This window comes from Leuciscus leuciscus (assembly GCF_965113295.1).
Source record: "Leuciscus leuciscus genome assembly, chromosome: 11".
NCBI classification, from domain to species: Eukaryota; Metazoa; Chordata; class Actinopteri; order Cypriniformes; family Leuciscidae; genus Leuciscus; species Leuciscus leuciscus.
Window position 1 is genome coordinate 3,936,446 of NC_138735.1, and position 15,420 is coordinate 3,951,865.

Consider the following 15,420-nt stretch of genomic DNA (forward strand, 5'->3'; position numbering starts at 1 on the left):
TCCTCTTCCTGATTTGGGTCAGTTATGATCTCAGCGCACTCTCTCATTCTCTGTACAGCAGTCAATCATCTCACATGATCCAAGGTGACCATAATCCGGCCCTTTTCTGCATGACGGATCCTGTGTACACTTCCTCATTCTGAGCTATGAGACAAACAAAACTAAACTCTTCATCTGAAACAAGAAGCTAATAAATACAGGATTTCAAGTATATGTGGTTTGTATGTGATTTTTGTGTGATTTGGGGTATTTTCATATGAATAAAGAATGTTTACAATAGAGAATGAGGAGTTACGTCACAATCTTTTCACGAAGCATTGCATTCCGGGAAGGCGCCGCCATATTAGGTGGTAATGCTATTCGTTGCCATGGTTACTTCATCAGTTAGACCGAGAGAAATAGCGAAAGAGAGAGAGCTCAGCTTAATATTTGTTTACATTTTAGCGATACGCCGCAGTTTCTTGGGAAGGAAGGAGGAACCGAAAGGAAAGGGGCTCTATCGGGAGAGACAAAATAACAACGCTAGGCAGCGTTATTTAGAGAAACTGCTTGTCACTAAACTGACAGCAGCGACAACGAGCACTCAGCATGATTTCAAAAGCAACGTATTTCAGCGCCAGATGATCGCTTTTTATTTAACACAAATTAACAAAATGAATACTCTGTTAGTCAACTAGAGTTGTTTAATTTGTTATAGATATATCTGTACCGCGAACTGTTTCAAAAAGATACTTTTTTTCAATGACGTACGACTCGCATTGACGGGAATGTCCAATCTGTCCGCTTACACGGCAGATCCAAATGCACATCCGATTCATATCAGATTTATTTCCACATATAAAGGACGCCTGAAACCTCAAGTATGACTGAGCTCTCGCAGTTAACAGGTTTGTGGGTTTGTAAGTTGCACCCAGCCGCATCAGAAATTTTCATATGCTTCTAATGACTTAAAGCTTCTAAACTCTTGCATTGTGTAGGCACTGATACCATAAACCAGGTAATTGACTATGTCAGGGTGTGTGAAAGGTGGTAGTGCTTCTGGGTCTTTCGCCCATTCTGTAGCTGCAGGTCGTTCGGGTCCATGTTGTTGATGCTAAGCAGTTTCTCACGCTGCCTGGCGTTGCTATTTAGTCTCTCCCGATAGAGCCCCTTTCCTTTCCCTTCCTATTTCTCCATTTATTGAACCGTATCGCAAAAATGCAAATGAATATCAAGCTGCTCTTTCTCTCTCTGTCGCTATTTCTCTCGGTCTCACTGTCGAAATTACCATGGCGACGGATAGTGTAACCACCTAATATGGCGGCGCCTTCCCGGAAAGCAACGCGGAGTGAAACGCGTGACGTCACATTCTCATTCTCTATATGCATGCTAGGTAAGGATAGCCCACAGCTTCATATAAAATGCTAAGTATAACATATTTCAAAATCTTTTTTTTGACTTGAAACCATTTTAAACCGCGGCCGGAATATGGTACAAATACTTGATGGTGTTTTAAAATGAGCTTTAAGTAAAAGTGTACAATTAATCAATTAATTGTGTCATGTAGCTTGAGGCTACTTGTTATGCTAATGCACCTGCTGCAGGAGCTTTTCTATTCCATACAATAATGTTTTTTAAATAATTCACAAAAAGTTCCAAGAATCGTTTTTTTTTTTGTTGTTGTTTTTTCTAACAAGACTTAAGATAATAGGTGGATTATTCATGTATAGTGGGATGACAGAGATGTAGATGGCCAAGCGTAATGCCAGAATAAAGGCTATAATGGCTGAATTCAAACAAAAGAATAAGAATAAAAGAATAATGAAGATTAAGTCTCATACAGGCAGAGGTGTGAAGGGTTCGTTGATTTACATCAATAGAGCATGAATGGGTCAGTTATCCTCGCCAGACATTAGTCAAAGACTGTAAATGGGGTGTTTACAGGACAATAAAATATTTGATTAGAATCTTATCAGCCTTCTCTAAACCTTCTCCAAAGCCTCCCCTGACATGGTCTCACAATAGGCTTCATAAAACGCATAATTTTAGAGATATCATCCTCAGATTTGAAATGAAGCATGACCACAATTGTGGCTATACTTTAGTTGTGGTTATAAATTGCAATACTACATTCACATAATATTTTTATACATTTAATAAATATATTCTTAATATTTGTTGTTTTTGTTTTTTCAAAATCAAAATCGTTGTTCAAAATTGTTCTTTTTAGTAAAATCTGTGTACACAAACAATGTTCTCAATGCTCGAGTTCATGTGTAGAGCCCCTGGTGATACTTCAAGCAAAGTTTCATGTTGTGTCGAGCCTTCTTAGTGTTTTAAAAATAGCGATTTTGATGCTATCATAGTCGTGCCCCAAGCACTCCCATTCAAAAGGCAATTTGAAAAAAAAAAACACGTAAAGCGAAAGCGAAAACACGTACAAACTTGAAAGTGGCGTTTCCATTCTAATTGTGTTTTAAATGAAAGTTTGCCTCGAGTAGATTAACAAAAAAGACCCTAGGTTGCATTTTGGCGAGAGTTACGTTTTAAAGAGTACAGAATCTCTGGATCAAAACACAGGCGAAGAAGAAGCAGAAACAAGTGATAGCAGATTGCTTACGCAAATGTAAAATAACGCGATCACATTAAACAGCATATAAATCAAAACTGCCTGATGTTACCAAATGAAATGTTGACCCAGGAAAGCTTAACAACTGTGAAGTTTTGGGGGTGTTGATGGACTCGATCTACTCCATCTGTGCTTGATCATCGTTCTGTTTCCCATCCGGACGTAGTCTTTGACAAAAATGTGGAATTTCACAGCGTTTTGTTTAAAATGTGGCTTTAAAAAAAATTATTATTATTAAAGTTGCCCATAAAAAAAATAAATAAAAAAAAATAAAGGATGTCTGAAGGTAGAATAAAATGTTTTTAAAATGGAAAGAGTTAAAGTACAGTTAAAGGTATATTTCAAGTATAAAAAACTTAACCCAAATAGGAACATAGTAGTATACTTAAAGTGCAAAAATAATATTTAAATTGTAAACTATAAGTATGATGTTATGTTCACTTTTATGTTATGTCATGTTCACTGTTCACTACTCTTAAACTAGTTAACTAAGAGTATACTACAAAGTGTACTTTCATAAACAAAAAATATGCTACAAGTATTTGAGTAGTAAACTATCAGTATGCATATAAGTTCACTTGTAGTATAGTTGCAGTACAAATGAAAAACTTGGTTGTAAACTAATTGTGTACTCAAAGTTTACAACTGTTACACTTAAAAGTATACTATTATACACTAAAAAGTGGGCCAATTTAATGAAACAGTACAGTTACAAGTATACTTCAAGAACATTGATATTAGTATACTTACTTCATAAAGTATACTTAAAAACATACATGAACTTTACTTAAGTATACATAAATTAAATTAACTTGAGATAAAGTGTGTAAGGACTTAATAGTACAGTATACTGTATATCATGTGTCATGACATCAGAACAGTTGTATGATTGACATGAAAAACTGATGTATGACTGACAATGCATTTTTCAGAAGGAAGTTCCACCAAACCATCTTTTCTGGGCATGTCAAGATACTAAAAACTTATTTTGTGTGTGTTTTGTCTTGTGACATATTATGAAGTTGTTCCTGGAAAATCCAGATAAAACAGTTTCACTTCATTCTTTCAGCTAAGGGTGCTCTGATCAGTATTTTGTGTACACATTGCACATGTGCAACACATTCCATACCCTTTCTTAGGGGTGATCAGGAACAATTTAGAGCTGAACAAATAAGGCTTTCCTGTGAAAAAAAACAGTCTTTATAAACAGAAAGTAATCAAATGTAAAAGCAACACTGCATAGTCTTCACTGTATAAATTAAATATAGAGTAATCCTACTAAAGAGCAATGACAATGAGTGATTTTCTCTGTCTTTTCTTGTTTTATTAACATTAATGACACATACGGCAGCAGAAATAATAGACTGCTGTCACTTTAAGGGGTCAAATGATGTGGAGGTTTGATGGTAAACAAAACCCAATAATTGTAGATGACAGTCATCAAACATATATATTTCCCATCAAAGGCAGTCTGTAGCAACAATCAAATCATGAACCTCGTAGAAGTACTCAATTTGGCATAATCCCAACCAGGACCACAAAGTTGGCACAAATTCATTCAGAAGATAAAGAAAAGTCCTTAGTTGAGCATGAAACAAACTGTTTCCCAACAGGACTTTGTTTGACCAAGGAGGTCAGCCATGACAATTTATTCTACTGCTCACCTGTCTCTTTTATCTAAACACAGTTGTCTCACTAATACCCCTAGTGGTGAGGAGTGTAATTGCGGTCTAAGTAACTGACAGGTGTCTGTTACAACTTAAGTTTTCTCTTCCATCCAGCGAGCATTTGGTTTCACAGCGGACGCAGTGAGAAAATCTCCCGGTCAAGCACTCATTTTCCTCTTTCCTGTTTCCTCTTTCTGTCCAGCGAGCATTTGGTCTCACAGCGGATGTAGCGAGAACTTTCCCGGTAGATCACTTACGTTTTCTCTTCCGTCCAGCGGGCATTTGGTCTCAAAGCGGATGCAGTGAGAAAATCTCCCGGTCAAGCACTCATTTTCCTCCTTCCTGTTTCCTCTTTTGTCCAGCGAGCATTTGGTCTCACAGCGGAAGAGTCCGGCGTCTTTAGTCCGGCGGCTGTACTCTGCTCTTTAGCCTTTTGGGGGGAGTACTCTGGGTTTGGGCCGAACTCCGAGCTCGGAGCCCTCCCCCCGGACAGCACGCCAAATACGCATTAAACTTTCCCCCCTCTAATTGTATGTAAGGGTGACCTCGTGAAATGATGTTTTATTAACAACGTTCGGGAGGAGCACCTTCAGATAATTAACACAAGTGGAGAGCATGCACTCAGCAATCAATGGTAAGAGGTGTATATACATTCAGCAGTTTCACCTCAATCCATTGACAGTTTAGCAGCATCCCTCCACCACCCCTTCTCCACACTTCTAGTCCTAACCACTTACATACGGGGGGAGTACTCTGGGTTCAGGCCGAACTCCGAGCTCCGAGGCCTCCCCCCGGACAGCACGCCAAATACGCATTAAACTTTCCCCCCTCTAATTGTATGTAAGGGTGAACTCGTGAATTACAAGAAGAAGGAAAAACTGCTCTTAAACTGGATGTGTGACAGGCTGTGGAATGGGTTTGGCCGAGGAAAATTTTTCAGTCAAAATATTTTTTTTGCTTTAACTCCTATCGGCTGATAACGATCAGTGCCAGATCAATTGCACCCTTACTTTCAGCATTCTTGCCTTTTTGACCTGCCTTTCTTTTTCCGCTGTCATGAGCAGCTGAAATGAATGTCTTATGATTGTGTTGCTGTGCTATTCTAAACAATTTGCTAAATTATGACCTCTTTGTCTGCATATAATAATAGATTCTTTGCACACACAATCTTAGGCATAAAATATTATCTTTTTTAAATTGTATTTATGATTTTATAGTGCTATTCAAATGTCATATAGTTCAACTATTCAGCTTGACAGGGTCAGTGTGTGTGACCCTAATCAAAATAATGAAATATCAAATTTCTAAATAAAATGTTTTATTTATTTATTATTATTATTTTGCATTAAAGACTAAATCGAGTCTAAAAAACAAAAATGAAATGAAAAGAGGTTAGGTGAAATGTCCTGTTTAATCAGCAGTAAGTGACGCACAGCACTGAAGCAGCATCATTTCATGAGAATAATACATTTCTTATTGCAGTGCCTGGTGTGCCTTCATTAGGGATTTAGGTCTTATCAAGTACTGCTAGTGTTTCATGCAAACCTTAAAGAGAGAATGAAACCAATAAAGAGCCTTCATGCCTAATGAAAGCTGTTATGTACGCTGTACGTTTTAAGAGTGTTGCAATCGGGGTATATGTGGGTAGTTTTGTTGTTGGGTGTTTGTGTGTGTTTCAGATGTTCATTGGATCGATCTACAGCCTGTCAGTCTTCCTGAAGGATGATGACATTCCGGTTCACCAAACCAATCACATTACGCCACCTTCCTCAAACACCCGGATCTCTTCCACCTCCCCAGCTTTTGCTCACTTTGGCTTTCTTTGGCTTTTTGTCGACATCGCTGATTCTGTGTGTTTATCGTGTGATTTAACCAATTGTCATATTGTGGTTGTGAAGTGTTTTGGTTTTTTCATACTGTTCACCCTTGTTCAGTTATCACAGTGTGTGTGAGGCTGGGAAGGAGGGAGCAGGTAAGCAAGTTGCGCGACATACATTGCGCACCACATAGGACATCTTGATTGTATTAGACACACTGTTAAATACCCTTTGACTAGTAACCAAAAGTCCAAATCATAGTCTCTGCTGCACCAATTCAACTGATATAAATACTAGTGTAGAACATTGCATAGAAACCGTGTCTATTCCTCGTTTAGTGAGATCAAATAATAAATCTAATGCAGGATCTAGGAAAAATCTAATTGTTATTAAAACAGAAAATGTTGCTATTAGTAAACAAAAACTATTTCTAAAGCTAGGTCTTCTAAACATTAGATCACTCACACCTAAGGCAGTTATTGTAAATGAAATAGTCACAGATAATAGCTTCGATGTACTTTGCCTTACTGAAACCTGGCTTAAACCAAATGATTATTTCGGTATTAATGAGTCTACTCCTCCTGGATACTGTTATAAGCATGAGCCCCGTCTGATTGGCCGTGGCGGAGGTGTTGCAACCATTTATAAAGATATTCTAAATGTTACTCAGAAAACGGGTTATAAGTTTATTTCATTTGAAGTACTTGTACTAAATGTTACGCTCTTAGATGTTAGAAAAACATCCCTATTATCTCTAGCCTTGGCTACCGTATATAGACCGCCAGGGCCTTACGCTGATTTCCTAAAAGAGTTTGCAGATTTTCTCTCAGACCTATTAGTCAATGTCGATAAAGCATTAATTGTTGGAGATTTTAACATACACGTAGATAATCCAAATGATGCGTTAGGAGCTGCGTTTACAGATTTATTAAATTCATTTGGGGTCAAGCAAAACGTCACCGGACCAACTCATCGTCTTAATCATACACTCGATTTAATTATATCACACGGAACCGATCCAACCGATATAGATATCATTCCACAAAGTGATGAAGTCACTGATCACTACATGGTAACTTGCATATTACGTACTGCTGTAATATGTCATGCGGCGTCGCGTTATCAACCAGGCAGAACAATCCTCCCATCCACCATAGATAATTTCTCAAATTGCTTATCTAATCTGTCTCAGCTGCTGCCTGAACCCAAACAAACAGATGAACTAGAAGAACTAACTAGCACTATGAGCACCATTCTCTCTAGAACATTGGATGTGGTTGCACCTATTAAATTAAAAAAGGTCAGAGTGAAAAATAAAGCACCATGGTATAACAATACTACGCATGTTTTAAAGAGAGAAACCCGTATTTTAGAGCGTAAATGGAAACAAACTAATTTAGAGGTCTTTAGAATCGCGTGGAAAGACAGTATGTCACGTTATAAAAAGGCCCTAAAAGCTGCCAGGGCTGAGCACCTCCGCAAACTAATAGAAAACAACCAAAACAATCCAAGGTTTCTATTTAACACCGTGGCTAGACTAACAAATAAACAGACGTCACCCGAACAAAATATCCCGTTACAGTTCAGTAGTAATGATTTCATGAACTTCTTCACTGAGAAAATAGAAAGCATCAGAACCACAATTATAAACGTTCAATCTTCAATCGCGCCTTACAATTCAGCTTCAATTATCACCCCGAAAGAACAATTACAGTGCTTTACAACTATAGAACAAAAAGAGTTAAATAAACTTATCACTTCATCTAAAACAACAACATGTTTATTAGATCCTATACCAACTAAACTACTGAAAGAAGTGTTATCTGTAGTGGAAGAGCCTCTCCTCAATATTATTAACTCGTCTTTATCTTTAGGTCATGTTCCAAGAACATTTAAACTGGCAGTTATAAAACCTCTCATTAAGAAACCACAATTAGATCATAATAATCTAGCAAATTATAGACCCATTTCAAATCTTCCATTTATGTCTAAAATATTAGAAAAAGTGGTGTCCGCTCAACTGGGCTCTTTCTTGCAACAAAATGATATCTATGAAAAGTTTCAGTCTGGATTCAGACCGCATCATAGCACTGAAACTGCGCTCGTTAAAATCACAAATGATTTACTTTTAGCTTCTGACCAAGGCTGTATCTCAATACTAGTTTTACTTGATCTTAGTGCTGCGTTCGATACTATAGATCACACAATACTCTTAGATCGACTACAAAATTATACTGGTGTTCAAGGACAAGCACTAAGCTGGTTCAAATCATACCTATCTGACCGCTACCATTTTGTCTATTTAAATGGAGAAAAATCGATCATAACTCCAGTGAACTATGGCGTGCCGCAGGGATCTGTATTAGGCCCCCTGTTATTTTCAATATATATGATGCCACTTGGAAATATTATAAGGAAACATGGAATTAGTTTCCATTGTTATGCTGATGACACTCAAATATATATTTCATCACGGCCGGATGAAAACGCTACATTTTCCAAATTGACAGAGTGTGTTAAAGATATAAAAGATTGGATGACGCGTAATTTTCTTTTATTAAATCCAGACAAGACAGAGGTAATACTTATCGGTTCAAAAAACCGCCCACAAAACCTCGCACAATACAACTTTAACATCATAGGATGTCCTGTTACTTTATCCTCTACAGTAAAAGACCTGGGTGTTATACTCGATTGCAACCTGTCTTTTGAAAATCATATTTCTTATGTTACAAAAACAGCCTTTTTCCACCTTAGAAACATTGCTAAGCTACGTAATATGCTATCAGTTTCTGATGCAGAAAAGTTAGTTCATGCATTCATGACCTCGAGACTGGATTACTGTAATGCTTTATTAGCTGGTTGTCCTGCATCCTCAATAAACAAGCTACAGTTAGTCCAAAATGCCGCCGCTAGAGTTCTTACGAGATCAAGAAAATATGATCATATAACACCGATTTTATCATCACTGCATTGGTTACCTATAAAGTTCCGTATTAATTACAAGGTATTGCTACTGACTTATAAAGCCCTAAACGGCTTAGCTCCAGTCTATTTAACGGATCTTCTATCGCCCTATAATCCATCGCGCTCTTTGAGATCACTAAATTCAAGGCTTTTGGTCATACCTAGGATATCCAGAACCACCAAAGGAGGGAGAGCATTTTCACATTTGGCTCCAAAACTCTGGAATAGTCTTCCTGATACTGTTCGTTGCTCAGACTCGCTCTCCCAGTTTAAAACTAGATTAAAGTCGCATCTCTTCAGCCAGGCATTCATATAATCCTACAGTTCAAACTACAATCCGGCCTCTATCTAATGCCAGAGGAGAACTGGCCCCCGACTGAGCCTGGGTTCTCCCAAGGTTTTTTTATTCTCCATTAAGGCACCTGATGGAGTTTTAGGACACCATTAGGTCACTTGATGGAGTTTTTCGGTTCCTTGCCACTGTTGCCTTTGGCTTGCTCAGTTGGGGATATTTTGGGGATATTTAATTTAATTTTATCAATCAATAAATTCCTCTTGAAACAAACTTTGTTGTATTATTTTAATTTAATACTGTGAAGCTGCTTTGATGCAATCTGTATTGTGAAAAGCGCTATACAAATAAACTTGACTTGACTTGACTTGACACTAGGTTTAGGAGAGTGCCACACCCTGTAATGTTTATGTTGTATAAGTGAAGAGAGACCAATCTTATAACAGTCAGCATTATTAGCAGGGAAGGATGGCATAAAAGCAAATATGTCTGTATATTAGGCATATTATTATCTGTGAATACTGTGTGAGTAAAACTAGCAGAAATAGAAAGATGTAAGATCACGTCGGGGTCACCAAAAATATTGGTGTCCGAACTTGTTTGAGCTTATTTAGACCAATAACTGGGACACAACTGAGCCAAAGTATATATGTATCTGACTCCATGAAGTTGTTGTTAATATAATTATTTTTGTCACATTACTTTCTTTGAATCCAGAGGAAAATGCAAGCTTTATGTTAGCTTTTTAATCAAATATTATGTTGAGAATAGTAAATCAGATATTTTATAGAAAGAAAGCAACTGAATCAGAGGTTTGAAGTTACATTTAGTAAAATATTACAGATACAGTAGAAGTAAATGTCCTCATAATTAACATGGATTATAAAATAGACAAAATAAACAGAGTCAAATTGACTTTATTCTTCATATGCCTTAAAACACTTTTGCTTTCTATACTTCTGATACAGTAAAATTTCCATCAAGGTAACAGCTGTTTGCAACAGTCCTAAATTGTCCTTTTACACCTAATAGGCACTATGATTACTTATACATCAAGTTACTGGATGATCCCTAAACAATCTTTAAAAGAAGAAGAAAATGGGTTAAAAAGAGTAAAGTACTAGGTAAAGACAAGTATGCAGCTGTTTGCTATTAAACTAGACATTTACTTCTAAAAAGCACCTGTACAAGTCTTTACCTTTGGACAGAATCTGAAACACACAGTATCAAAATCTGAATAATTTCTAACACACAAACCCTTTAATGTATGTGCACATTTTAAAGGCATACAATGTCTGATAGAAAGTATTGCAGATTTTACCACTTCAAAAATATATTTTCTATTAACATGAACAGAGAGGATTCATAAACAGAAAATTGTTCTTCAGAAGCTGGAGATTAGATACATGCGGTCAGTTGCTCTTGTCTTTTTGCTGTACACCCACAATCCCACCAGCACCACAATGGAGACTATAAAGAGTCCTGAGAAGGCCGTGGTGCCTGCACTGATATGAAGAGAACCACCATTTTCTGATGCTAAAGAAAGAAAGATGCGGTTATATTAAAGATCATGATGCAGAATCATTTAAACTCATTATTATTTAAGACTTTACCAATATACCTGCTGCAGAATGCGGAGTATATCTTGCCACATGGAAGGGACCCTGCGTTATGTGATGCCTATCGGTTTCTTTGCTCAGATCTCGTCTGCGTTTGCGTGCAAGTTCTCTGAGGCAGCCTTGGGCGCATCTAGAGTTTGAACTTCCTTCCGCACAGAGAATTACTGAGCAGGTAATGTACATACCTGCAACCTGTACATATGCAACATAACAATGTGATTCTGTAATACCTCATTGTAGCCTCCTGTGAACTTGAAAGCTTGGATCCCAAAGTCAAACATTCTTGCATCACTATGATAAACCTCAACTGTGCCATCCAAAATACACCTGTAAGAACACAATGATCACATGACCTCTGAAGAATTATACAGAGCAGTTAGGGTAGTAAAACAATATATTAATTCTGAATATTCAGTATTCAAATATTCATGAGCCATAACAGACAGTTTGATCGTGGATGGAGGTAGGGTGACGGACAGGGATGAGGAGTCATAAGTGGAGAGAGACACCATGGTGGAGCCGACGGTGGGAGGAGCCAGGGTCGAGCTTTGGCTGAATGCCCGGGAGGAACCTTGGGGCCGATTGATGGAGGCAGAACCAGGGTGCAATGAGAAACCGGCAATGCAGAGAGGCCGATAGACCAGGGTGACATCCACGGCCTGGAAGCCCAAGGTGGACCTGCTGGATCAGGGGGACCGAGGTGGAGACATGGGCGCGGCAGACAATGGAGGGAGTCAGGACAACGGGGAAGCTGGAAGGAAGGAGAAGCCTGGTGGAGCTGAAGGGGTGGAGGGTGAGGTGCAGTCAGAGACTCGGAAGTCTGTGGCAGAGCCAGAGCCAAAACTGACTGAGGCAGAGGAACGAGGGAGCCAGGAAGAATCTTAGGGCTGACAGACCATGGTGGAGACTAGGAAACACAGAGCCGGTCGGAGCCGACGGGCTGACAGGTCAAGGTGGAGTGATGGGTCTGGAGGTCCAAGGTGAATCCGGGGATTCAACCTCATGCCGAGCTAGTGATCGGGAAGCCTTAGATGGAGCCAAAGAGCTGCACGAAGTTAGTGGTGGAGGCAGAGCCGAGGATCAGGATGACACCGGTGGAGCCGACGGAACCAGGGAAATGGATGTAACCAGCAGAGGAGATGAGACCAGGAAGTTTGGTGGGAACATTGGAAAAGGAAGGTTTCCAGATCGAAACGTAGCATTTAGACATCTAGCCAAACTCAGGACTTAAATACTTACAATCATGCTCAGAATGAATCATACCCCTGGTAAATATGATCAAAAATGGCTGTAAAAAATAAATCTGCATCGTTTATCCTTTTGATCTTTCATTCAAAAAAGTGGCAAAATCCTAACCTTTCATTTAAGTAAAAGAATTGAAAGTGGGGGGGAAATCCCATTATAAAATAAATGTTTTTCTCCAAAACACGTTGGCCACAATTATTCATACCCTTTTATTAAATACCTTTTTGCAATCTCCTTTTGCCAAGATAACTGCTCTGATTCTTCTTCTATAATGTCTGATGAGTTTGGGGAACAACTGACAAGAGATCAGAGACCATTCCTCCATACAGAATCTCTCCAGATCCTTCAGATTCCCAGATCCATGTTGGTGCTTCTTCTCTTCAGTTCAGGTCAGGGAACTGGGACGGTCATGGCAGAAGCTTCATTTTGTGCACCCTAACACATTTTTGTGTTGATTTTGATGTTTGTTTTGGATCGTTGTTCTGATGGAAGATCCTACCACGGCACATTATAAGATTTCTAGCAGAAGGCGTCAGGTTTTGATTTTTTATCTGTTGATATTTGATAGAATCCACGATGCCATGTATCTGAATAAGAAGTCCAGGACCTCCAGCAGAAAAATAGGCCCACAACATTAAAGATCCAGTGGTATATTAAATTGTACACATGGGGTACTTTTTATCCTTGTGTGCACCAAACCCATCTAGCGTGTTTGCTGCCAAAAAGCTATTTTTTTAGTTTCATCTGACCACAGAACCCTGTGCCTTTTGAAGATCCAGTCGTGTCTGACAACTGAATATGCTGGAGTTTGTTTTTGGATGAGCGAGGAGCATTTTTCTTGAAACCCTCCCAAACAACATGTGGTGATGTAGGGGTTGTTAGATTTTTTTTTAATAGGCTTTCTGACCCCAAGACTCAACTAATCTCTGCAATTCTCCATCTGTGATCCTTGGAGAGTCTTCGGCCACTCAAACTTTCATGCTCACCGTCCATTACGACAATATAGACACACGTCCTCTTCCTGGTAGATTCGTAACATCTTTAGTTGATTATAACTTCTTAATTATTGCCCTGGTTGTCAAAATGGGGATTTTCAATTCTTTAGCTATTTTCTTACATCGACTTTCTATTTTGTGATGCTCAACAATCTTTTGATGCACATCAGAACTATATTCTTTGGTTTTATTCATTGTGATGGATGATTCAGGGAATTTGGCCTTTGTGCTTCCCCATATTTAAACTCCTGTGAAACAAGAAGTCATAGCTGGAGAATGTAATGTTCCTAGTCACCCTGGGTGTGCTAAAAAAGGTAAATATTAATGGGAGATATTTTATACATAAAAAATTCTAGGGGTATGAGTAATTGTGGCCAACGTGTTTTGGAGAAAAACATTTATTTCATAATGTGATTTCCCCCCCACTTTCAATTATTTTACTTCAATGAAAGGTTAGATTTTTGCCAATTTTTTTAATGAAAGATCAAAAGGATAAACGATGCAGATTTATTTTTTACAGCCATTTTTTATCATATTTACCAGGGGTATTATTAATTCTGACCAAGACTGTAGATAACAATGAAATAAATAAGACACAGTTGATTGTCACATTTTGGTTTTTGTCATTGTAATGTTTCTGTGTCTTGTCATGTGATTCCCTGTTTGTCATGTGATGGCAGGCCATGTGTCTTGTCATTGTTTAATTGTCTGATCATTGGTTACAGGTGTCCCTTGTCTTGTAATTAGTCTGTGTATTTAAACCCTCATGTTTGCCATGTGTCTGTCAAGTATTGTTTCCTGTAGACCACTGTTTGTGAGTCTATGTTCTTGTTCATGTCTTCATTTTGAGTTTTTCATGCCACGCCATGCCACGCCATGCTTTTGTTTCATGTTTGATCTTGTTTGTAATAAACTGCACTAGGGTTCTCAATAAGCTTGCCTCCAGTGGATCCCTTACACTGATACTTTATAGTTAAAGTAACCATAGAAACAAACAGGGACATAATCAGAAACCAAGGGAACCAAAACTACAAAAACAAATCAGCAGTCCCCTAACCAGGCATGATACAAACTTTCCATCAATTTGTCTCTCCATTGCAACAATCACAGCCAATCATTACAAAAATAATAAATATAATTTTTGATAAATGAAGTTTCACTGTGGGCGGAGCTATACAGCGCAACACCAGAAATATGCTAAACCAAGACACTTTTCATGTCTGGTTAGGACAAGATCTTTTTTCCCCACAAAATAAAATTGATGTGGAACAGATATAGAAGAGAGGTTTTACCACACTTTAGTGTAAGGATTTTAGCAGTCTCACCCTTCTTTGATGATGTCATAAGAGAGGGCACTGTATGGGTTGTCATCTGGAGTGGCCCTGCAAGACTCCACAAAGAGCTGGACCTCAGGGAGAGCAGAATGGGCTGCAATGCCCATGTAGAGCACATCCATCAAATTTATCTCCAGCGGATACAGACTGGGATCCACTGGACTGCTGAAGTTATTGTCTGTAAAAATGTCAAATGAGTAACTAAAAGTGCCAAATCTGGATTCAGTGAAGATGAAATCTGACTTCTTGTTGATGTAGTGGTTTGAAACACTGGCTAAATTATGACAAATATATATATATATATATATATATATATAAAAAAATGTATGGACCATTATTGATGTTATTAAAAGTTGATGAATGTTTTTGTAATGTTAGGAGAAAACATTGTGCCAATAATGTTAATGGAACATCCATATGTTTTTTGTTTTTGATGAATGTTTTTATAATGTGAATATAAAATGTTCCAAGAACAAAATTCTTGTAATATTATATATAACTGATTAAATCTTGGGAGATTTTTTTTCTTTTTTTTTGTGCCATTATTCTCAGATAGTTCTTTAATCATTAGAAGGATCAGTTAAAAGGGAACGTTCTCGGAACTTGTTCAATAACGTTCTTCAGTAATTACAATAGAACGTTGTCAGAGTTCTGTCACTTCTGTTTGGGTTACATCTTGGGTTGGTGACAGAGCTCTGGCATTCCCGGTCTGTCATGCGTTGGGTATTCATGGGTTCTCTTACGAGAGGTTCTCTCGTATTGCGTAAGTTGCTTACGCTACGGGAAAGTCTTCTTTCTTCGAGATCTGAAGCCAAAAATTATCCTTAATTTTGTATTCATTGTCAACGCAGTGCGGCAGCCGGCAGACCATGGCAG

General features: G+C 38.2%; 1 protein-coding gene across 1 annotated transcript; it reads right to left on the bottom strand.

Moving 5' to 3' along the window:
- Positions 1–10,720: 10,720 nt before the first annotated feature.
- On the bottom strand, positions 10,721–14,805 carry LOC309508746 (CUB and zona pellucida-like domain-containing protein 1). The gene is made up of 4 exons (XM_082183208.1): positions 14,536–14,805; positions 11,199–11,297; positions 10,973–11,151; positions 10,721–10,887 (listed from the first exon to the last, which is right to left on the bottom strand). The coding sequence occupies exons 1-4, from the start codon at positions 14,664–14,666 to the stop codon at positions 10,736–10,738; spliced, it is 561 nt and encodes a 186-aa protein (XP_082039334.1). The 5' UTR covers positions 14,667–14,805; the 3' UTR covers positions 10,721–10,735.
- Positions 14,806–15,420: the final 615 nt, after the last annotated feature.

Excerpts from the sequence above, each read along its gene's own strand:
- LOC309508746 (XM_082183208.1), bottom strand. The coding sequence starts at position 14,666 with ATGGATGTGCTCTACATGGGCATTGCAGCCCATTCTGCTCTCCCTGAG. Across the intron at positions 11,152-11,198 it reads ACAGGAGGCTACAATGAGGT|GTACATTACCTGCTCAGTAA; the intron begins ATTACAGAATCA and ends GGTTGCAGGTAT. Across the intron at positions 10,888-10,972 it reads TACTCCGCATTCTGCAGCAG|CATCAGAAAATGGTGGTTCT; the intron begins GTATATTGGTAA and ends TTCTTTCTTTAG.